Raw genomic sequence first — 24,868 nt, 5'->3', positions numbered from 1 at the left:
AAAATCTTTGGTTAGTTCAAAAAACAATTTGTTTTCTCTTCCACCAACCAATGCATGCGATAGGGGGTGCATGCCCCTCCACATTCCTTTTGTCTGTACAAACTTATGCAACTATGGGTAGGTTCAGATGGTGAGGTGGCAAGGAAGAAGAAGTCCCCCCATTCTCCATGCTTTGCTCAGAGAGAGTGGAGGCATGAGTTTCTTGTAATGAGAGGAAGGTGGTAGGTGGCGATATCATACGTTCGATGTCTATTCGTTGTGTGCGTCATTTCCTTTACGTTCTTTTGTGAACTAGGGTGCGTTCTTTCGTGAACTAGGGTGCATAACAATGGGAGGGTGGCCCTCCACACTATCTCGCACGGGCATGCTCAAATGGGATTGACGGCTGAGGTGATCTGGGCCGTCGGATGCTCACTTGGTAAATTCGGGCAGGCTTGTAAATTTGGGTCGATCCGCACCCCATGTCTCGAACCCCAACCTCCCCACCACGAGCCATGTACACTAACCACTACGCCCTCATGCGTACGTTGAAATATAGGCGATTCGAGTATGTCATATTGTAAATGTGGGCCGATTAGAATTCAGGGCAAATTTGTGAATTCAGGGCAACCTTAGATCTGACGATCCATAATTGACGCGCGTGTCGCCTTTTCCTCCTCCACCATTGATCCCATTTGACCATGCCCGTGTGATATAGTGATGAGGAATGGTGGCTCTGAAACGCTTCACCCTTTTTCACAACCAATCATATTCTCCCATATCATTCGCAACTTCTCTACTGTCTTGCTTTCCATGAATTTTATTTTATTTTATTTTTTGCAATCTGATACTAGCCTAGTGTCCTGGATTGTTTTTTACCCACCTTTGCTTCACCACACCGTTGGTAATTTTGAAAGATTCCCTTCGTCATGCCTAAATGAAAGCCCAATTTGTGCGGAGTACTACTACAAGACGGGAGGTCCAGCCTGCATTCTGTTTTTGAGCATTCGCGGGAGCTCCTCATTCGACCTGCGCACGTCCTGGTACGCCTCGACGTTCTCACGCACACACACAGTGGAGAGAGAGCTTCTCTCTCTCTCTCTCTACTCACACACACACTCTCTCTCTCTCTCTCTCACACACACACACACACACACACACACACACACACACACACACACATATCAAGCTGTCTTTTTGCTGAGTAATACTTCTTCATTGTTTTTATCTTTCCTTTCCAGTTTGCTTCCAATTTATGCTACCGATTTCATGTGTGCATAAGTGTACTTAGTGGCACATGTGGTCGCTTATGTATTTATGGCCTGTCATTTGAGCCTGTAATACGCGTGCCTTTGGGCAGAACATGTGCCAATGATGATATTGTTGTCTTTCAAATCTATCAACTGCAGGTAATTTTGTAGGCGCTTGTGGGAAAAAAAGTTATGTGAATTGAGTAGGGTGAGACACAAAAGGGCCGCCTCTGCCTCACACAATTATCTCTTATACCCTTGTATGGTCTTTCTTTCTTTGGCTTGTTATAGTGAACATATGGACATGTTACTTTGTAAAGTTTGTTTCAATTGTGTTATCCATTTATGCAGAAGGTCACTGTACATTCGGGAGTCCCCACTTGTATTATTTGCTTTCTTGTATGTCAATTTGTGTCAATCCTGTTATCCGTATTTGCAAATTGGGATTGCATCTCACTTCAGGTACATTGCATCCTTTTCCGAGTCCACGTAACTATTATTTTCCTTTGTTCATCTTTAGAAAAGGAAAATATGGATTAATAAGGCCTACTAAGAGTCATCTCTTTTGAGTGGAGTAGCTGGTTGGTCTTTTAAGAGGCCGGCTCCTCATGGAAAGGACTTTGTATTAGAGCTTGTGTACAATCTGATTTAAGCTCTCGTTAGCTAGTATGGATGGTTAAGGCTAAGATCTTTACAAACTGTATGCTAATCAGCTCTTTGTAGGATGAACTTGTGAGTGAATTGTAACAAGATAAGTAGGGCCTTACTAATCTGTCTTGTAATCTTTATGGATGATTGCAAATCACCATGATTACTCTTTAATGAAGATGCGGTGGATAATTGCTTTGTATGAGAGAGAGAGAGAGAGAGAGAGAGAGAGAGAGAGAGAGAGAGAGAGAGAGAGAGAGAGAGGAATGAAATGAAATGAAATCTATAAAAACGTCTTCTAGAGGTCAAAATGACCTATGAGATCGAAGAGTTACATCATGTTGAATCTGATACAAAGTCATGATGAAGGAAAGAAACTAAACTAAACAAGAACACTCTACTCACTCTCTGGATGAAAGAACGTCTTTGGTGTGTCTCTTGGTCTCTAGGTCTCTCTCTCTCTCTCTCTCTCTCTCTCTCTCTCTCTCTCTCTCTCTCTCTCTCTCTCATTCAGTAACCTTGCTCGATGCCGTTGAGTCTCCGGTAGGTAGAGTCCTAGATATCTGTGTATCTCATAACTCTTGATAGAGGCCCAAAACACGCTCTAAGTAGGCAGTGAAAGTGGCCATGTATCTCGTAGTGCATATATAGTGGAGCTCTGTCTCTGGCTCTCTCTGACAAAACTGACACAACCTGGCCTCGACTGAGATCACTTGAAATCGACCAATTTCAATCTCCAACTAATGTCAAGATGTGTAAATTTGTCGAATAGCACATCGTAAGCCATGGGACAAGTGAGTGTCAATGTAGGCAAGCCTAGATAAGAACCCATCCTCTGTGCTTTGGAGAAAATGTTACTGGCTTGGACACTCCAAGCGAGAAATCAATGGCAACACACGAACAAAAATTGCAAAATCATTGAACTTGACGAGAGAGAGAGAGAGAGAGAGAGAGAGAGAGAGAGAGAGAGAGAGAGAGAGAGAGAGAGAGAGAGAGAGAGAGAGAGAGAGAGAGAGAGAGAGAGAGAGTGAGAGTGGAGCTCCGAGCCAAGATGCACTGGCCCCAAATATTGGCACCCCTTTTGGTATTTCTTTATCATTTCACTTCGCAAAGTACAACTCTCGAGGGTCCAACTCTCTCCGAGACTGTGCGTCCAGAAGCTCACTGGAAGAGTGGTCCTCTGGTCAGTTATAAACGTACAAGGGATACCCAAAAGCAAGCCCCAAAAATCATATGATCCAAAAGTATTGCACTCCAAAAGCTTTTTTTCACAAAAGCCCGCGTAAAACTGCCAAAAACAGCAGCGCGCCAAAAGCGGAAAATTGTACGGCTGTGCCATGTCAGTAGGTTAGCGCAAATCAAGGAATTTTGTATAACCATACGTCAAGCTTTTGTATTTTTAGGGTTAGGCCCCTTGGCCGGTGCTCTTCAAGTTCTTTAAGTTGGTAGGGGTTGGGTGTTTACTTCCTAACCCTCTTTAGGCCTCTCGCCTAAATCTTCAGGGTTCAGTTCTTCAAGATTCAGTTCCTCTTGTCCACTCGGTCCATTTCTCTTCCAGTTGGGCATGCCACGTCATCACTTTGTGGCATTCCCCCCTTTTCAAAGAATTGTAATCGCCCTCGATTACGCCTACAAAACAACCAAAGGACAAACTTTTTTCAGTAGACACTGACTCTATATACCCATGCACCATACTCCACCAATACTTCTACAAGGACATAAGTCACTGATCATTCACATTTTTGTCAATAGACACTGACTCTATATACCCATGCACCATACTCCACCAATACTTCTACAAGGACATAAGTCACTGATCATTCACATTTTTGTCGAGGGTCTCAAATACAAATCATGATCATTGTAACCTATTTAGCAATCACATCTAGACCGTGCTTATCTTTTCGCGGATGGCTTGATCTACTAAATCTTGTTACTATTAGATTCATATCCTTTCTTTTTATATTTCAATCAAGCAAACCATGCCCATGACCATCTCCACAAGACAATACAATGTATATCCACATAGCATGCAATTCACAAAATCACACACTTAGTTCTCATCGAGCACTGTGTTTCAATCAGTTAATGTAGCCATCTCATTCTGTCTAGTACTCTTGATGCACCTAGATCGCCATGCAACCATCTCATCCTTCCAAAACTCTTGATGCACTCACAACAGTATCTAATCTCTCATCCAGATAGACATCTTGATGCACTAGAATCTCATTCAGTTCAAATTCACTTAGCCATCACATCCATATCTCATTGATCTCTAATAGTGTCTAGATGCACTAAGCTTAAATCATTCATTAGATAAAATGTTGTAGACATTTCATCTTTCTCTATATGTCCCTAACAATACACACATGCAAGAGCACACGTCTTCAATTCAATTAAGGAAATTTCCAGTTCAGTGTATTGTTGTTTATAAAGTCATACTGTAAAATACAGTCAGCCTGTTAGTATTCCTAAAATCTCAAAGGAGAAATTAGTGACTTCATTCAATCTAGGCAATTTGTGACAAAGGAGTGGAGTGGCTCTCTCTTGTGGAGTCCGCACCGCACCAAATTTAGCCTGTCGATTCATGGGTAACTTTTGGGATAGACACTGCTAATAATCCAAAAGCTTCCAAGGTACAACTCAGATTGAAGAGAATTTTCGATGTTCTCCTCTTGCATCCACTTTGCATCGAGGGCCAAAATAGTACCCTTGATGTCACAAATTGATGACGTGGCAGTGCCCGGATGTCACAAGACGGGTACCACGTATCAATAGAAAAGAACAGATTGAACAACTTTAAACACTTTAAATAACAACTGAACTGAGAGAGAGAGAGAGAGAGAGAGAGAGAGAGAGAGAGAGAGAGAGAGAGAGAGAGAGAGACAGAGAGAGAGAGAGAGAGAGAGAGAGAGAGAGAGAGAGAGAGAGAGAGAGAACACGCGGCACGGAGTGGCGGAATTCCACCACAGAGAGTGTTGGCCCCAAACCTTGGCGCCGCCGGTACTCCAGACTCTGCACCTTCTCCAGGATGCATGCCAGATAATGAGCCCTAGCCTCATATTTAAAGGCCCTTGGCCTGAAAAGCAGTTACAATAAAAAGCCTGTAAAACTCAAAAGCTTCTGGTCCAAAAAGCAATGCCAAAAGATGCCAGCGTAATTTATGGAAATCCGTACAGCCTGCCACATCATCAGCCAGCGCAAAACGCGAAAATCTGTACAACCTGCCACGTCATCATGCCAACGCAATTTTCGGAAATCTGCCACGTCATCAGTTTTTGCGTGTGTCCGGATCCTGCTTTATTTTCTTCCTTTATGTCACTTTGGGCCCCATCGAACGGGGTCCCATAAGTTGGTAGGACTTCTTCTGTTACTTGTTCTTCTTAGGGTTTAGGCCCCTCGGCCACATTTGTAAGTTGGCTCCATTCTTTAGGCTTTGACACGTCAGCAGTTTGTTACATCTCCCCTTCTTGAAAGAGAGTAATTGTCCGCGATTACAGCAAATTTGCAAAACAGCTCAAGTTAGCTCCAAAATTTCCGAGGGTCATTCCGAGGGACAATTAATTTGCTCTCTTTATTAAGGAGTTAGCTTCTCCTTTCTACTCTTTTGATCAAGGAGTTAGCTTCTCCTTTCGGCTGTTTTGATCAAGAAGTTAGCTTCTCCTTTCTGCTCTTTTGATCAAGGAGTTAGCTTCTCCTTACGGCTGTTTTGATCAAGGAGTTAGCTTCTCCTTTTGTCCAGATCGGAACTCTTGATATTCCGGCGTAGTAAAATTAGCCATCACAACCAGACCGTACTGATCTTCCACGGGTGTTTTGATGCACTAAAATTACATACCCAAGCAATCTCATCCAATTAGGAATATTCAGAAATTGGCACATCACAATGCAACACAAATGCTTACATATGCATGTTACAAGACACAACAAACAGCGCCGCTGAGCACTCCCCCAGACAAACGGTCTGCGGTATGAAGCTACTCAACGACTACCTCGTCGCTCCCCCCGCAAATAACCTAAAAAGGTCCGGGCCATGTGTCACATGACACATCCAACCCTATGTGTCCGTGGACAAGCTACATCATGACAAGGGTTCAGTTCAGTCAAGTTAGTCTAGAATAGGAAGTGATATGGCACTTTTGTGAGTCTGTTCGCAGACCGTGCATGTCCAGGCACTTAGTGTAGATGCATATCCTCTGGTTGCACACAACATGATCATAAGCATTCCCATCAGAATCCATCAGAATCCTTCAGGGGAATTTTCCAGTGCATCTAGCCTATTTTACCTATTTTTGACATTTTTCACTTATTATTTTTAAGTGACTTTTGTTGGAAAGTAGGTAGGGCAAATTGAGTAAGTTTGTATATAAGCGAACCTAGGCTAGCACTAATTGGTAGAAGAGGTAGCAGGAGCACTCGCGCAACATGCAACTTCTCAGCAGAACCCCAAGCCCTAGCGTTTTTGCTCCACAGCAACCACCCAGCGTTTTTGGACCAGATCAACCAGCGTTTTTGCTTTTGCAGATCCTTGGCGACAGAAGACACAACAAGCGACCTAGCATTTTGCAATTGCAGGCCATCCGGCTATAGCAGAGCCATTTTCAGCCCTGGCGTTTTTGATTTGCAGATCAGTCCCAGCGTTTTGCAGATTTACCGCGACGGAACACCAAGAAGCATCAACGTTTTCAGTTTTCAGCCCTTAGACACAGCAGGTCAAGTCCCGAACCTCGCAGATCTCACCTTCTTGCAGCAATTCCTCGCCGCACGGTGGGATCCATCGAAGTTTACAGATTCAGCCCGGAAAACACAGATTTCAGCATCTGCATTTTCAGCGTGTCGTCATCACATCGTCGCCATCGACATCGTCATCGACATAGAGTCAGAATTCAGCAGATAAAGATTTGCAGATTTCAACCATTAGAGTTTTCAGATTTCAGCCCGTCTCGTCGTCGTCCTCATCGTCGTCGACATTGTCGGCAAGTCCAAGCATTGTAGAGATTTGTGCAATCATAAGTAGACCGCTCTTGCCATAGAGAGTGGGGCCTTCGGAGGAGGGTTTTACAACGTCTTTGGTGTCATATTCTCTTCTCTATCTCTTAGTCTCATGCACTTCCATTCACAGTGTCCATTCACTTTGTTTGTGTCCATTGCACTCTTTCACTAAAGGAACGGAAGGCTCTCCCTTCGTAAGTAAAAGGAACCCTTGAGCTCAGTTCGGAGCACTCCTCTTCAGCAAAGTTCAAACATTCATTCCGCTGCACCTTACATTGGTATCAGAGCTTTGACAATGTTCTGTATCACTCAAGGAAAGAACCACAAGAATCACATAATTTTTTTTTTCTTGTTGAGGTCGCACGAACCCAAGTTCACTTAGGCGTGTTGATTCCTAATCGTGTTTTTGAAGAGTGACAGGAAACCCAAGAAAGAAGGGCTTGTCCAGTCTCCCCTTGTGCCTCTTTTCACTCATTGAGAGCGGACCGTGCACTTAGTGGCAATCGACGTGAGGTGGGAAAAAGCAACCTTGGTGTGAGCGCAAGGCTGCCAAGGGATGCGCCCGCAGAAAAGAGCATAACTTGGGTGAAGAGAAGATCCTTCTCAAACACAGATTGCAAGTGAAAGAAAACCTCAAGCACCTCAAGACCCTCAAGAACCCCAAGAACCAAGACACCCAAGAATCCAAGAATCCCAAGACCCAAGACCCACAAGAACCCAAGTTCCTCGTGAACTTAAGAACCCAAAACCACAAGAATCCACAAGAACTTAAGACTTCAGTGGATGGTCATCACTCGAAGCGGAATGGATACTTCTCTTGGAGGTGATGAGCATGAGAGTGGCGAAAAAGAATTTTCTCCACCAAGAGGTTTTTCCGACCCTCCCCCTTCCCCATCTACGCCAAGGATTGCACTAACTCCTATGGAGGAGTTGGAGCAGATGTTTATGGAAAGGAAGTTAGAACGTGAAGCAAGAAGAGTAGAAAGAATGACAGAAATGGATCGCAGTCACGCAGAAAGAAAAGCAGAAAGAAAGGAAGCCATAGAGCGTGAGCATGAGCAAGCGCGACACATGCAAGAGTTGTTGCGACTCTTTTCTTAAGTGCAGGCACAGATGCAAGAGATTCGGGAAAAGGAGACTCTCTCAGTCTCTTCTTCTCCAAAGCATGACACACATGATTTGCATGATGATGATTTGGATGATAATGACAAGCATGATGATTTGCATGACAATGACAAGCATGATGATTTGCATGATCAAGATGTGATTTCTCACAAGCATGATGATGAGCATGATGATTTCCATGATGATCAAGATGTGATTTCTCACAAACATGAGGATTTTCATGAAGATGATGTGATTGTTCACAAGGATGATGTGTTAGTTGATGCTTTTTCTAGCGAAGCTAACCTCGTTGCAGATTCGATCAATCACGAAGGATCGATCTTGGTTCTCGAGCCTAGGTCCAAAGAACCCCCTCAGGAAGAACTGATCGTGGCTCTCGAGCCTAGGTCCAAAGAACCCTCACAGGAAGTATTATGTGTTCGCATGATTGATACGCACGCATTGTTCGAGTGTTTCATTCGTGATCGTTTCCTGTATTTTAGTCACCGTCTTTATGTGATCCCTTTTCCTAGGCATGACATATTGTACGTTGAGCATGTTTCACTCATGAATGAGCACGAATGTATGCGGATTGTTCATGAAAAGCTGAAAAGTATGTATGTAAGGAAGTCACATTCCATGTCTCTTTCTTGGCATGACACATTCGTAGAACGAGCACAAGGAAGTATGAGCACCAAGCATGGGCATTTCCGTTGTGAATTGCCACAGTTGATTGCTTTAGATCAGAAGAGAGAGATTCGATCTCATTGTTTGCGTGTGTGTGATGAACGGTTAGGCACTCCATCTCTTTGTTTATCTACATTACATGCACAGTCTTTGAGGAAGAAAAGTCACTTTACATAGAATAGGTATGTTCATGGTTTTGTTATGGAAATGGTTCAAGAATTTTCAGCCATGGAGATTCTTGAAGAAGAAAGAAGCATGACTCTCGACGAAGTTGAAGCATTGAAGGAGCCACAGAAGACTTTGTGTCGCTTTTGGCGCGGCCCAAAGAAGCAAGCGTTGCAGACCTTTATGAAGTTCAAGTACCGCACGACCCACACATCAGAGTGGGCCGACGAAGAGTCCCTTCCAGGATTCCGGATGCTATTGGCGATCTCCCTCGACGCCATACAGCTCGGTACCAGTACCTCACTTTGAAAAGGAGGAGATGTCACGTGACATATCCAACCCTATGTGTCCGTGGACAAGCTACAACATGACAAGGGTTCAGTTCAAGTCAAGTCAGTCTAGAATAGGAAGTGATTTGGCACTTTTGTGAGTCTGTTCACAGACTGTGCATGTCCAGGCACTTAGTGTAGATGCATATCCTCTGGTTGCACATAGCATGATCATAAGCATTCCCATCAGAATCCATCAGAATCCTTCAGGAGAATTTTTCAGTGCATTTAGCCTATTTTACCTATTTTGACATTTTTCACTTATTATTTTAAGTGACTTTTGTTGGAAAGTAGGTAGGGCAAATTGAGTAAGTTTGTATATAAGCAAACCTAAGCTAGCACAAATTGGCATAAGAGGCAGTAGGAGCACTCGCGCAACAGGCAACTTCTCAGCAGAACCCCAAGCCCTAGCGTTTTTGCTCCACAGCAACCACCTAGCGTTTTTGGACCAGATCAGCCAGCGTTTTTGCTTTTGCTGATCCCTGGCGACAGAAGACTCAACAAGAGACCTAGCGTTTTGCAATTGCAGGCCATCCGGCGACAGCAGAGCCATTTTCAGCCCTGGCGTTTTTGATTTGCAGATCAGCCCCAACGTTTTGCAGATTTACCGCGACGGAACACCAAGAAGCATCAGCGTTTTCAGTTTTCAGCCCTTAGACACCGCAGATCAAGTCCCGAACCTCGCAAATCTCACCTTCCTGCAGCAGTTACTCGCCGCACAGTGGGATCCATCAAAGTTTACAGATTCAGCCTTGAAAACGCAGATTTCAGCATCTGCGTTTTCAGCGCGTCGTCGTCGCATCGTCGCCATCGACATCGTCGTCGACATAGAGTCAGAATTCAGCAGATACAGATTTGCAGATTTCAGCCATTAGAGTTTTCAGATTTCAGCCCGTCTCGTCGTCCTCCTCATCGTCGTTCAAGTCGAAGCATTGTAGAGATTTGTGCAATCATAAGTAGACCGCTCTCGCCATAGAGAGTGGGGCCTTCGGAGGAGGGTTTTACAACCTCTTTGGTGACATATTCTCTTGTGATTTTAGCTATCCCGGCTAGCTGATTAGTTCACACCTTGGAGTTTAGGATTCCATAGTAGTCATTTAGTTATTTTGTCATTCTCATTTCATTTTGTTACTTTTATTACTCGGACTTTGTATCAGATCCACCACATTGTAACTTTTAGGTCTCATAGGTCACTTTGGCCTTTTGAAGATGTTAATATAACATTTCATTTCATTTCTTCTCTATCTCTCAGTCTCATGCACTTCCATTCACAGTGTCCATTCACTTTGTTTGTGTCCATTGCACTCTCTCACTAAACGAACGGAAGGCTCTCCCTTCCGTAAGTAAAAGGAACGCTTGAGCACAGTTCGGAGCACTCATCTTGAGCAAATTTCAAACATTCATTCCGCTGCACCTTACACCATGAGCTCAGAGGACTGTACAACCAAACGCTCCCCAGACCGTAGTCTGCGTCGCTTGGAGGTTCAAGCATACAACCAAATGCTCCCTAGGCATCGGCCTGCGTCGCTTGGAGGTTTTCTAGCATACAATGGAATGCTCCCCAGGCATCGGCCTGCGTCGTTCGGAGGTTTTCTAGCATACAACGGAACGCTCCCCAGGCATCGGCCTACGTCGTTCGGAGGTTCAAACAGTACCAAAACAGTATTTCTCACTTCTCTACCTGGGAGTAAAATCACCAATCATTGAAACCAGTATCAAACCAAAGTCAAACAATTCAAATCGGCACCAAAACAGGTTCAAAACAGATACCATCCATTTCAAACAAATTCCAAACAGGATCACCAAAGAAGATCAAACAGAACTCAAACTTAAAAAGCAATCTTGACATCAGTCGAGCTCGAACAGTCGAGCTCGAAAAGTCGACTGACTTTTCATCTTGAAACCTGCACCAAAAATTAGGGTTAGGTTCCTTCCATAAGGTCGTAGCCGAGCATAGCATGGTCCATCAACTCTTGGACAGAAAGTGTTTCTTTGGCGGCGATGGTAGTCCCAAGAGATAGCAATCACACTGGACCTCCAAGGTCATCTGCTCATGAAGAGACATCTACTGAGAGACGTCGAGAAATTTCAAGTTATAATCTGCTAGGGTTTCCATGGCAAGCATTTCAGGATACCCTACTTTGCCAGAAGTTGCACTGCGAAGGAAGATGTCAGAAACCATATAACTTCGGACAATTTTTTTTCTTGAAAGCTTGCCAAGTACTTGGAGTGTGCGGCTTGGTAGTTATAGACATCAACATTTGTATGGCACTGCTTTTGAGAAAAACAGTGACTCGAAACAAATATCGGATCCTTCTTTGCAAGTGATCTTAATGGCTTATGCCCTGTAAGACATGAGCGGTGAAGACGGGAGCGCGCCCGATGCGCGATGAAGTAAGGGTGGGAGTGGCTAATAAGCCCGGTGTGGAGGGCGAAGATATCTCAAATAAAATTCCAATAGCTTTGTCTGCTTTGTTGTAGGACCGGTATGCTTTCAAAAAAGCACACGCCTGATGCTCTGATACCATTGTCACAAGACGGGCACCACGTGCCAATATAAAAGAATAGACTGAACAACTTTAAACACTTCAAATAACAACTGAACTGAGAGAGAGAGAGACAACACGCGACACGGAGTGGCGGAATTCTACTACAGAGAGTATTGGCCCCAAACCTTGGCGCCCCTTTCGGTATTTCTTTATATTGCATCAACACAGTACAAGCCGGTACTCCAGACTCTGCACCTTCTCCAGGAAGCAGGCCAGAGAATGAGCCCTAGCCTCATATTTAAAGGCCCTTGGCCTGAAAAGCAGTTACAGTAAAAAGCCTTTAAAACTCAAAAGCTTCTGGTCCAAAAAGCAATGTCAAAAGCTGCCAGCGTAATTTACGGAAATCCATACAGCCTACCACATCATCAGCCAGTGCAAAACGCGGAAATCTGTGCAGCCTGCCACGTCATCATGTCATCGCAATTTTCGGAAATCTGCCACGTCATCAGTTTTTGCGTGTGTGTGGATCCTGCTTTATTTTCTTCCTTTATGTCACTTGGGGCCCTATCGAACGGGGTCCCTAGAAGTTGGTAGGACTTCTTCTGTTACTTGTTCTTCTTAGGGTTTGGGCTCCTCGGCCACATCTGTAAGTTAGCTCCATTCTTTAGGCTTTGATACATCAGCAGTTTGTTACACCGGATACTCACACACGTAGATGACGAGGCAGACAATACACATTCTGGCAAAGTAGGCTGACTGGCTAACGTGGCAGCTGTATGGAAACCCATAATTTACGTTGGCTTGCTGACGTGGCAGAACGTACGGATTTCCGTAATTTACACTGACTTGCTGGCGTGGCAGAGCGTACGGATTTCCACAAATTATGCTGACAGCTTTTTTGGCAGATTTTAGACCAATTGCTTTTGAGTTTGAAGCTTTTGGGACTTTTCTTTTAGCATCCCTTGTGAATCTTTATAAGTGACCCAAGGGGAACTACGTCGGGCCGTGTCGATTCTCTTTTTATCTGTGAAGTATTTTTGAAGTGAATCTCTGCTGTGTCGCGGTAGAATCTTGACTTGGGTGCCCCAGTTTGTTACACTTGACCAAATTATCCGATGGACCTAGCTTACCTTTTTGTTCTTTTCTTGTGCCCTGTGACTTGTTGGTAGCCCCATTGGTCTCCCTTGCCCAACATCACAGTCTGAATCGTCGGAATTCTCTGATGAACCATCGGTTGATTCCCTTGCTTCGTTAGAACCCTCGGATGCACTATCATCTGATTCCCTTACTTCGCCGGAATCCTCTGATGAACTTTCTTCTGGTTCCCTTGGTTCTTTCTCTTCACTGGAAGACTCTTGCCCTGTTGAGGTGGACGCAGGCTTGTCCATAGGATAGGTCAATGAGCCGGTATGCATACGTTGCTTGGCATGTCCCATAAGTCTTTGAATAGAGTCGGACTTTTGTTGCAGACAATATCGCCAAATCTCTTTTGGAAATCCACTACAAAACCACTTAATCTGGTCCCTCAAAGTGACCCTCCGAAACGAGGACATTGGCAAACAGGTATCCCAAAACCTCTTGCAGTTGTCATCCAACGTGTCTTTCTTACTCATTCTCAGATAATGCCAACCGTGATGACATCTTCCTCATATTCTTCTCTTATCCCAACAAAATTGAAAATTTTCTTGACTTTTACCCACTTCTTAGGTGCTTCTTTGCATAACAACAGGCCGAATCGCTATCTTTGAGGCTGGTTTGGATGGGGAGTAATCCGCATCTGAACGACCTCTAGACAAGCGCGAAAGGAGTGACTGTCCCGCCCAGGCCCAAGCCGAGCGTGCAGCCCGAAGGGCTACACCCTCTGTCCAAGAATCCTCATGTACAAATACATAACAAGGAGGGCTTTGGATGTCAGCAAACAAATGCATCACTATGTGTCTGCAACCTTCTGCATCCGGAGGCATCGCGCTGAACTTGGCAAGAGGCCAAAGTGTTTGCACCAAATCTGTCACCCCTAAGTCCCCTGTGTGGTGTGAAAACTCAGTAGCCTGAATCTAGAGCCAGTCAAGAGATGTGTGCTGGGTCCACTCTGTGGAATCCCTACCGCACAGCGGGAAGGAGAAACCCACCATTGTGTCCAAAGCCTCACTGCCTCTAGCTGCAAGAAAGAGGACGCGGACTCACAAGCAAGCCTCCTCCAGGTCAGGAGAAGAGTCACCCAGGAACCGTGTGAAGCTATAGTCGACGAAGAAGTCCTAGTGTCTGTGAATGTCAAAGCTAGTCAAACCTCTAGGGACTGCTGCAAAAGGAGAAGTTTGCACCCAAAAAGGTGGCCTCAAGTGGGGCTATCCCTCTCCAACCACACGGCTCGTAGCGAAAGCACTACCAAGAGATGGCCTCGCGGCAGACGCGTGTCCAGTTCCCTGCGTCTGAGGAGGAGTGGAGGAGGGGTTGGGAGATGAGGCTGTGGGTCCCACCGGGGAGAGAGGAGGGACAAAAGATGGAGGTGGAGGTGGGGGAGGGGGAGGAGGCGGAGTGGCAGCATCAGCCTCTGAGGGAGGAGGAGGTGGAGGTCGAGGAACTAAAGTGGACGGGGCCTCTTCAGGCGGGTCCTGCTGAAGGGGGTCAAAACGGTTCCCAGTCGGAACCAGTGCTGTCGAGCTGCAGAAGGTCGGCCACCAAGGGGAGCGTGGACCCGCCCTCGTCGGCGGCAGCCTGGCTCCTGCTGCCAACCGTCAGTTGTCTGATTGCTGGTCTCAGTTGAGGTACCAACCCGTGCGTCCTGTGTGTTTGGCTGCTGGGCATGCTCAGCCTTGGGAGGCTGCGCATGCGCTATGGGTCGAGGTCTCCTGCGAGGACAAAAGGCCTTTGCCAAATGGCCCATCTGGCTGCAATGGAAACATTGATTCGGGAGGCCCGAATACTCCACGCTCTGACGAAACCAACCTTCACTCACCCGAGGTAGTAGGATGACCTTCGGGAGAGTGGGTGTTCCGAACCAGAACACGTACTGTGGGGATGCTGGCCGCCTTGGCAGCTACAGAGGCTGCCGTACGAGGTGTCTCAAGGACAGTCCCAATCTCTGAGTCTATCCTGGACAAGAGTGGCAGGTACTCCCTCCTCAAACTGGGAAAGCAGACGGAGATGGAAAGGTCTGCCTCCTCTACTAGAACATCTGTAGTTGAATCGAAACCATGCCTCCATTGTCGAAAGTGGGCTCAAACTGCTCGGATGGCCAAGGGGCTCATCACGATGACCTTGGACGCCATCTCAGAGGTCTCGAACTCTATCTGATAGTAGCCGCGTCCGAGGAACTGAACATCCAAGATCTTGCCTACCTCTGCGAGAAGGCGGTGCCCATAGAAAAGAACAGATTGAACAGACTTTTAGCACTTCAATAACAACTGAACTGAGAGAGAGAGAGAGAGAGAGAGAGAGAGAGAGAGAGAGAGAGAGAGAGAGAGAGAGAGAGAGAGAGAGAGAGAGAGAGAGAGAGAGAGAGAGAGAGAGAGAGAGAGAGAGAGAGAGAGAGAGAGAGAGAGAGAGAGAGAGAGAGAGAGAGAGAGAGAGCGAGAGCACACGCGACACAAAGTGATGGGATTCCACCCCAGAGAGTATTGGCCCCAAACCTTGGTGCCCCTTTCGGTATTTTTTTATATTGTATCAACACAGTACAAGCCGGCACTCCAGACTCTGCACCTTCTCTAAGAAGCATGCCAGAGAATGAGCCCTTAGCACATATTTAAAGGCCCTTGGCCTATGAAAAGCAGTTTACATGAAAAGCTTTCAAACTCAAAAGCTTATGGTCCCAAAAGCAATGCCAAAAGCTGTCAGCGTAATTTACGGAAATCCGTACAGCTTGCCACGTCATCAGCCAACGTAATTTTTGGAAATCTACCACGTCATCAGCAGCTACGCAATTTCTTGCTTTATTTCCTTTATGTCACTTGGGGCCCCATCGAACGGGGTCCCGATAAGTTGGTAGGACTTCTTCTTCTGTTACTTGTTCTTCTTAGGGTTTAGGCCCCTCGGCCGACATCTGCAAGTTGGCTTTATTCTTGAGGGCTTTGACACGTCAGCAGTTTGTTACATCTCCTCTGCTGGGTCTGGTCTTGCAGATGACGGAAGTCACTTGAAGGCGTTCCACCTCTGTTGCGAGGCTCGCTTGCTTTGTCGGCGAAAGAGCAAGTCGGATGGTGGGCTCTGCAGGGTCGGGCGAGGGGGCTTCTTGAGAGTCCCTCTGAGGTGGAGCATGAGCCTCCATCAGTGTCTGCTGCTGTGGAGAAGGGCATGACGTCGACGAACGATGGCCCTCTACTGGACCGAGCACTTCGAAGGTGCTGACGAAATCAGCCGAGCAGCACCCGGGGGGGAGGGGGTAGAGGATAACGGTCGCGGGAGTGGGCAGGGGGGAAGGCGGGAGGAGGGAAATGCGATGGCGAGCAGGGAGACGGAGGGGGGGAGCAGCAGCAGCAAGTCTACATCTAAAATTTCAGTAATTTATGTTAGGGAATAAAGGCCTAAGTGCCTTGTACTTATTAACTTATAAGTTAAAAAGACTTATAAGTGAGGGGGCCCAAGTGTGAATGGCCCCCTAGTCACTTACTCATATACTCAAATGTGAAGCCCAAAAGAAAATAGCGTGACTTCTCCCAATTTTTTTGACGAGCTCCCTCTCTCTCTCTCTCTCTCTCACGTTCTTCTCTGCGTGTGCTTCTACAGCGCCTCTCTCCTCTTCTCCTTCACTCTCATTGCATAGGACAGCAAGTGGGCTCTCTCTCCTGCTCCCCCACACATGGTATCAGAGCTTTAGGGTTTCCAAGAGAGCCATCTTCGCAACACAGATCAGAATTCTGTTCTTGCTCGCTGCGGGAAGGATATTCAACCGTTTTCGATCAACTCTGTCGCGAAGGGATCCTCTCACCGTGTAGAATCGACCTCCGGTGACAGTTTCCCCAAAATTAGGGTTTCAAAAACTGGCGAACAGCAGCCTATTTCTGCTGAAATTGACCAATTTCGGGGTCAATTTGATGCAATTTCATTAGGGCAAGTCTCACAGGTCAATCTTACAGGTGTTTCCACCAACGAGGTTCTGAAAATTCAGCAAAACAGGTGTTTACAGGTCTGATTTTTGCCCCAAAACAAGGAATTTCAGCAAGCAAATGATGTATACACCTTGTGGAAACCTTTGGTAAGGGTTTGGCAGTGAATGTACGCCGTTTTGGGGTGATTTCGCGTGAAATTTGCTCACTGTTTTTCTGTAACAGCAAGCTGTTTTTTGCCCGATTGCGCACATTTGGGCGTGTTTAGGTTGGCAAAACAGGGTTTCAGTGTTTGCAATCACTCAGAATGGCTTCTAGCAGTGAAAGTGGCAATTTCTTGCACATTCGCAAGCTTGAAGGTGCCCATAACTTTGCTATATGGAAGAAGCAATGTTATAATGTGATGTTGCAGAAGAAACAGGCGAAACCTATTAAGTTACAGGGTGTGAAACCGGTTGATATGGAGGTTGAAGAATGGGAAGAAGTGGACGAGTTGGCTCGCTCCACGATCATGCTTTCGGTGTCTGACAATTTACTCTTCAATGTAGAGAATGAGCAGACAGCATGGGGCATGTGGAAGCGTTTAGACGAGTTGTATGCACAGCAGAGTGCTGCCAGTAAAGTGTATTGGCTTAAGAAGCTTATGGATCTCCGCATGAAGGAGGGCACGCACATGTCAGTGCACCTCAATGAATTCAATTCTATTTTCAGCCAACTGACAGAGCTGAAATTCACGATTGATGAGGAGTTCAAAGCTACTTTTCTGCTATGCACATTGCCCGAGAGTTGGGATGTATTCCGGACAGCTCTTAGTAACTCAAGTGCGTCACTTAAGTATGCAGATGTAGAGAGTTCTCTCTTGATGGAAGAGATGAACAGGAAGAACACCACAGGTGGGTCTTCTAATGCATTGCACTTGAGAGGCAGGTCTCAACAGAGGGAGAAATCTGACAGTAAGGACAGGGCACGCAGCAAATCTCGTAGGAAAGATGTTGTGTGTCATCATTGTGGAAAGAAAGGGCATTATAAACGGGAATGCTATGAGTGGAAGAAAGAGAAGAACAAGGGAAATGCCAAGAAGAGCACTGTGTTGATTGAGGAAATCAATGTTGCTAGTAGTTGTGACAGTGACAGCAGCACTGATGTACTCAATGCCTCTTCTGTGGATGCACATACCCTTGCTATGGGTTCTGATGTGGACATGCATACTTGGATTCTTGATTCAGATGCCTCCTTTCATGTAACACCTCATAGGGATTGGTTTACACAGTACTCAGGTGAGGTGCAGGGCACTGTTTATTTGGGAGATAACTATGCATGTGACATTGCAGGTATTGGCAGTGTCCAGTTTTCCTTTGCTGATGGTATGACTTTTGTTTTGCACAAAGTGCGCCATGTGCCACAACTCAAGAAGAGTTTGATTAGTACAGGGCAGCTAGATGATGCAGGCTATCACACCACTTTTGGTGATAGCAAGTGGAAAATTTGTAAAGGGGCCCGGATTGTAGCCAAGGGTTGTAAATCGGACACTTTGTATCCTTTGCATGTATCTAGTGTGCGTGACCATGTTGTCGCCGTAACCGAGCAGCCAAGTGTTTCTTTGTGGCATGGCCGGTTGGGACACATGAGTAAAAGAGGAATGGAAACTCTGTCTCGTTGTGGTTATTTACCGTGTTTGAGGTATGCTGATTTTTCTCACTGTGAGCACTGTATTTATGGTAAGCACAGTCAAACACCGCACAAAAGGTCTCTTTCTTTGAAGTCTGACAGGTTAGACTTAGTGCATTCCGATGTATGTGAAATGCCACAGTTGTCCTTAGGGGGAAAGAAATATTTTGTCTCGTTTATCGATGATGCTACACGTAAGGTGTGGGTGTATCCAATACGTGCTAAAAGCGATGTTTTGGATACTTTCAAGAAGTTTCTTGCGTTTGTTGAGAATCAAACTGACAAGAAGCTTAGGTCTTTGCGCTCAGACAATGGGGGGGAGTATGTATCAAAAGCATTTATTGACTTTTGTGCTACTAAAGGTATTAAAAGAGAGCTCACGGCTCCTTTTAATCCCTCTCAGAATGGAGTTGCAGAGAGATTGAACCGGACTATCCAAGAGAAAGTTCGGAGTATGCTGTCACATGCTGCATTACCTCATGGTTTTTGGGCAGAAGCTGTGCAAACAGCTATTCACTTGATTAATCGCTCACCTAGCAAGGCTTTGGGTGGAAAGGTGCCTGAGGAGGTGTGGTCTGGCAAGCCACCCTCATATGCACATTTAAGAGTGTTTGGTTGTGAGGCTTATGTTCACATCCGGAGTGAACTGCGCACCAAACTAGAACCAAAGTCTCATAAATGCATTTTCCTAAGATATGGTGAGGATGGTGAAATGGGATATAGATTATGGGATCCCGCATTACGGAAAATCATACGCAGCAATGATGTCATCTTCAATGAGAATTGCATGCACAAACAGCCCACAAAGGTCGAGGAAGTGCGCCGGGTTGTTTTTCGTGAAGATGTTACATATGGACAGCCAAGAAGGCCCAATGTTCAGCAGCCTTTACATGCTGAAAATGGTGCTGAAAATCAGCCATTAGCTGCTGAAAATCAGCCCCAACAAGTTGCCATTGATGCACCACAGGTAGGGGAACAGGTTGATGCTCCTAGACCGCCCGTTGCTGCGATGCAACCGGTTGAACAGCCTGCTGTTTTTGATGGTTTACAGGCTGAAAATCCACCTGTTATGGATCATTGGGTGCGTAGATCTACTCGGGTGACAAGGCCCCCCGATAGATATGAACCGTCTTTGGACTATGTCATGCTTACTGATTGTGGTGAGCCGTCTTGCTATAAAGAGGCTATGCAACGGGAAGACAGTAAGAAATGGTTCAAAGCAATGGTTTCGGAAATGCAGTCTTTGGAGAAAAACCATACATGGGACTTGATTGATTTGCCTAAAGGGCATAAGGCTCTGCCATGTAAATGGGTTTACAAGACCAAGGTCACATCTGATGCTTCTTCTAAGTACAAGGCACGTTTGGTTGCTAAAGGGTACAAGCAAAAGCATGGTGTGGATTTTGATGAGATTTTTTCTCCTGTTGTAAAGCTTGCCACATTACGTCTTGTTTTAGGCCTGGTTGCTTCTGAAGATATGGAGTTAAAGCAAATGGATGTCAAAACAGCGTTTTTGCATGGCGATTTGCTTGAGATGCTCTATATGATGCAGCCAGAAGGTTTTGTGTCAAAGGGGCAAGAGAAGAAAGTATGTAGACTCTTGAAGAGCTTGTATGGTTTGAAACAGTCTCCCCGTGCATGGTATCACAAGTTTGATACATTCATGAGGTCTCAAGGATACAAAAGAAGTAATTCTGATCACTGTTTGTATATCAAAACGGCAAGTGATGGATCTCTTCTATTGCTGATTTTGTATGTTGATGACATGCTTATTGCGGGAAAAAATGTCACGGAGTTGGATGCATTACAGCAAAGCTTAAAGAATCGCTTTGACATGAAGGATCTTGGTGATGCTAATCATATTTTGGGCATGCGTATCTCTCGAGATAGACCCAACAGGCGTCTGTATCTATCTCAACGAGATTATGTTAATAAGGTGCTACATCGTTTTCATATGGATGGGGGAAAGGCACTTGGTACTCCGTTACCTCCATACGTAAAACTGACTGCACATGACTGCCCAAACACAAATGATATGCGGGCTGAAATGGCCAAGATTCCTTATGCATCAGCCGTTGGCAATTTGATGTATGCTATGGTTGCTACACGTCCGGACATTGCATTTGCGGTGGGAGTGGTAAGCAGGTACATAAGCAATCCTGGCAAAAAGCATTGGGAAGCAGTGAAGTGTATCTTGAGATACTTGAAAGGCACTAAAGACTTGTGCATTTGTTTTGGGAAGAGTGAGACATCTGTGCATGGCTTTACAGATGCAGATTTTGCTGGACATCCAGATTGCAGGAAGTCTACCTCTGGATATGTGTTTACATTCACAGGAGGTGCAGTTTCTTGGATTTCTAGACTGCAAAAATGTGTTGCTTTGTCTACCACTGAGGCTGAGTATGTGGCTGCCACTGAGGCATGCAAAGAAGCTTTGTGGCTCATGCGTTTGGTAGAAGAACTTGGCATTAAGTCACCGGTTCCTGTGCTACACTGTGATAGTCAGAGTGCTATTATGCTTGCAAGGAATCCTGTTTTTCATGCCAAGACAAAGCACATAGAGGTGAAGTATCATTTTATCAGGAGTGTGCTTGATGACAAGTGCATTACACTTGTCAAGGTGCACACAGATGACAATCCTGCAGATCTTTTGACCAAGAGTCTTCCAGCAGAGCGGTTTGCATATTGCCGACAGATGATGGGTGTTGGATGAGTAAGTGCATGATCAGCTGATGTATCATAGTTAGTTGATTCTTTGATCTCCAAAGGTACATTGCCTTTAGGTGGGAGGTTGTTAGGGAATAAAGGCCTAAGTGCTTTGTACTTATTAACTTATAAGTTAAAAAGACTTATAAGTGAGGGGGCCCAAGTGTGAATGGCCCCCTAGTCACTTACTCATATACTCAAATGTGAAGCCCAAAAGAAAATAGCGTGACTTCTCCCAATTTTTTTGACGAGCTCTCTCTCTCTCTCTCTCACGTTCTTCTCTGCGTGTGCTTCTACAGCGCCTCTCTCCTCTTCTCCTTCACTCTCATTGCATAGGACAGCAAGTGGGCTCTCTCTCCTGCTCCCCCACAATTTATAGAAATAAATATTACTTAGAACTAGACTGGAGAGAGGAGGAGAAAGAGAGTATCAACATCAGACTGGGACCAAAATGGCCTGTTGCGCCCCCCCCCCCCCCAACACACACACAGACCCCGCTAAGAGTGTATTGATGGGGAAAAAGATAGTACAAGTACATTAGGAAGATGGGCTCAATACCTAGATCCTGTCCTCGATGGCACTATGGCACTCGAGACCCTAATCTTAATCTCAAGAGCGAAACTACTTATGTATGACAGCGGTATTAATTTACTACATTTAGATGAAGAAAGCTCAAGTCTCCCTTCTCAGATTCCGATGATGGAATCCCTCAAGCAGAGGCCAAAGCCTTCTCCTACTACCGCTCTCAAACAACAGAGAATCTGCAAAAAACCACGTCTGAAGCAAATCACACAAGAGAACAGCTTTTGTCATGAATGTTGATGTAGAACCAACTTGGGTGCAAGCTCATCTCGTGAACTCCAAACCTCGTCACGGATCTTTTTTATGGAAATTGTAATAGTTTCATTTAAGAAACGTTTTGTCCCCAATGCACACTGCAAAGAAAGGATAAATTGGTCAAAAGTTGAAGACACAAACATTCTAAATTGCCAACTCAGACATTCTCAGCAAAGAAATTTTTTCGTCGGACTGCTCATTCTAGTCAAACACCTGGGGTTTACTACCGTTTTTCTACTGGGTGTGGTTTTAAACGCATCTCTATCAATCTAGACCTTGTGTTTTATCCCAATTTCCATCGTGCTTGTATCTCACTTTATGTCATCTTGTATGTTTTGCAGAGGGAATCTTATGCCACCTACTTTGTGTCTTTCTTCCTGCAGGCAAAATCTGAGATTTCTCTTACTTTGAAAGGCTTTAAACAGAGGACAGGTTTCATAAAAATAGGATTTTTAATGGATGATAACAGCTTTGCCTGAAGGGCTTTAGTGTGCTACAAAGAAAGGTCTTCATTAACACGTTTCCAGCATCATAAGGAGTTTACTCAATGGCAAAGCAAGTGATCCCCCTGTATAAATCTTTAGAGGATGGAAGCTTCATTTTATTTCCGTTGGTGTCTTGCATCAATGCCTTGACATTCATAACAAACCTAAACAAGACGGGCCAGGAAAAATTTGCAGCTTTGGGAGGAATGATCTTATCCATTTTAAAATTTTTCATTTGGGCAGCCCATTTGCTGATTGAACATTTTTTGAACCAAGTGTTAGTTAAGCCAGAGACAGAAAGCGGAACTCTCATTTTTTCTTCTCCATCATCTGAAAGTGGTGTCATGAGGAGAGCCCTTTTTCAGGTAAGCTATATAATCAATGGTTGGTGCTCTTGTTCTATCTGTGTAACATTCCTCAATGTTGATTATATGCTGTGTGTAAGTTTTGCATCAACGTAGTAAGCCATCATGACAGAGTTCAGGTCCTTTTGGGTATGCACTCCTCAGGTCCTAGGTTTGGTGAATGATACCCCGGCCTCTTCTGACAAGTACCAATTTGCACGGGCACTGGCTGAGAGGCTGATTTCTAAGAACAGAGTGAAAGGGGATGACATCTTATGGGAGACTAACAAAGCAGCTCTTGAAGCTGCCTTTTCAAGAACCGTTGATTTGCTAACCCTATCACTCGAAGAACTTCACCATCAGCAAGAATTGAAGGAGGGTAGCTGGTTCTGGGCTCTCATTCACTCAGTTTTTCTCAAGAATGTTGGTCTCTTTCAACAGAGGCTATCCTTGGAATTTATTGGCACTTGCATACACAATGTTCTATATCGAGCGGCGAAGCCTATTAAGGCCACAGCAGAGCTACCGCCTGTGCAATCATCAACTTCAAGTGTGAGAAGGTCTAATGTGAGTGCAACGGCAGAAAAGCTTGCACAGGAACTACTTTGGGTAACCGAGAAGCTGAAGGACTGTTCGTCCCTCAGCGAACCTATCAGAAGGTGGGGTGCTATGCACTGTCTAGCAAAGCTATCCCTCTCTGCAGATCCTCGCATACAAGCTTGTCTTCTGAGAGTTTCTGGTAAGTTATGGTTTTCTTTAATCTCATAGAATTTTATTTAGTGATGTCATTGTATGTATATATGTATGTGTGTATAGATAACATTCTACATATACAGATAACATACATATACGCTGAACTTCGTGTTGATGTATATTGTGTGTGTGTATATGTGTGTGTGCGGTGTGTTTTGTGTTTGGGAGCATATGTTAGTACCTAGTTCTACACCCACTATTGGGCACTGACGATGTTAGTGGGGATGTCGTGGTTTTTAGTCAATACTATGCATGATGGAGCTGATGGTTATGTTGTTTTGCGGGTGACTGCCATGTGGGTGAATCTGGGGTTATCTTGGATTCATCTTGGTATATACATACATACACACATATACATATGTACACACATACATTTTTCTTTAATCTATTTATAACAATGAAGTTCTGTCATGTTTGGTTTTCTTAGAAGGCATCTAGTGAAGGAAAATTTTTACTGTTAATGTTTTTCTTGAAATGATTGAAAATACTTCAATAGGTGCCCTTTTTCGAGGTGCCAATTTTCATTGAAGAATATGTCGATAAGCTGTACCACTTAGGTTTTGTACTGCCATTTTCATCTAATACGAAGTCTCTGCCTACAGTGATGCTGCTGAACGAATTGGCTGTTTCTGAGCCAAGCACATGCAGCAGCAGTTTGAAAGTTAATGTGTTGCTGTTGTGGCTTCCTTTGTTTTGCCATGCGAAGTTCGGTTTCGAATATCCATGTCTGATGCCTTCTGAGAAGACGGAGTTTTCGAAGAACCTTGAACAGAATATCCTCTCTCTCTCAGTACTGGATCAAGAGAGGGTCCTTGCATGCTGGTTAAGAGAGTACATCTCCTCGACTTCCGAATGGCCTAATCTTCAGGAGTGCTTCGAGAACTGGTATTTCTCTATAAGGAACTCAGCAGACTTATCGTCTTTCTGAGCCTTCTATTTAAGAAACTTTCTTCTTCAGTTCCGCTTGCAGTTGAACCTCTCATTGATTAATTTGAGCACTGTGAGCTAGCCTTAAGCTAGATAAGATGTTCATAGAGGACTATTGATGTAGATTAGTAGGGCTGCTTGAGCTTCCTTTTGGAGCCCAAACATATTCTAGGTGGTGTAAAACAGCCGCACAATTGTAATTGAATTTCATGCCCATTTTTTGGGATGTTTAATCTTGGTCTATCTGTTGGTAATCTGAGTACTAAAATGCATGCAACTTGTCTATGTCTACATTATGGCTAAAAAGTATATTTGAAGGTAAGCAAATTTGGAAGTCTCCTCGTGTAGCTTGCGGGCTTTCCTTTTGTCTTGAAAATTTGCGAAAAGTTACTTTTTTAAAAGCTTGAAGTAAGTTTTTTTGTTTATTTGCTGTTGAGATTAGCTTTGAAGTGTCTTTGTAGAC

General features: G+C 44.8%; 1 protein-coding gene across 3 annotated transcripts; it reads left to right on the top strand.

Annotated features, from left to right (window-relative positions):
* Nucleotides 1-1,387: 1,387 nt before the first annotated feature.
* LOC147445423 (uncharacterized) lies at nt 1,388-24,659 on the top strand. 3 transcript variants are annotated; one of them, XM_086524941.1, is made up of 5 exons: nt 1,388-1,489; nt 1,581-1,691; nt 22,280-22,746; nt 22,891-23,464; nt 24,081-24,659. In XM_086524941.1, the coding sequence occupies exons 3-5, from the start codon at nt 22,444-22,446 to the stop codon at nt 24,404-24,406; spliced, it is 1,203 nt and encodes a 400-aa protein (XP_086381067.1). In that variant the 5' UTR covers nt 1,388-1,489; nt 1,581-1,691; nt 22,280-22,443; the 3' UTR covers nt 24,407-24,659. The 3 variants fall into 3 exon arrangements, with proteins under 3 accessions (XP_086381067.1, XP_086381068.1, XP_086381069.1); XM_086524943.1 differs by having other exon boundaries at nt 1,471-1,489; nt 1,584-1,691; XM_086524942.1 differs by lacking the exon at nt 1,581-1,691.
* The last annotated feature ends 209 nt before the right edge of the window (nt 24,660-24,868 follow it).

The sequence above is a fragment of the Adiantum capillus-veneris genome, chromosome 12 (genome assembly GCF_014529385.1).
Source record: "Adiantum capillus-veneris isolate H3 chromosome 12, ASM1452938v2, whole genome shotgun sequence".
In the NCBI taxonomy this organism is placed as follows: domain Eukaryota; kingdom Viridiplantae; phylum Streptophyta; class Polypodiopsida; order Polypodiales; family Pteridaceae; genus Adiantum; species Adiantum capillus-veneris.
The sequence above is the reverse complement of the archived record's forward strand: the minus strand, read 5'-3'. Positions and strand labels throughout refer to the sequence as shown.

Coding starts and splice junctions, on each gene's coding strand:
- LOC147445423 (XM_086524942.1), top strand. CDS start 22,444: ATGGCAAAGCAAGTGATCCCCCTGTATAAATCTTTAGAGGATGGAAGC. Junction 22,747..22,890: donor TGAGGAGAGCCCTTTTTCAG/GTAAGCTATATA, acceptor TGCACTCCTCAG/GTCCTAGGTTTGGTGAATGA. Junction 23,465..24,080: donor TTGTCTTCTGAGAGTTTCTG/GTAAGTTATGGT, acceptor CTCTGCCTACAG/TGATGCTGCTGAACGAATTG.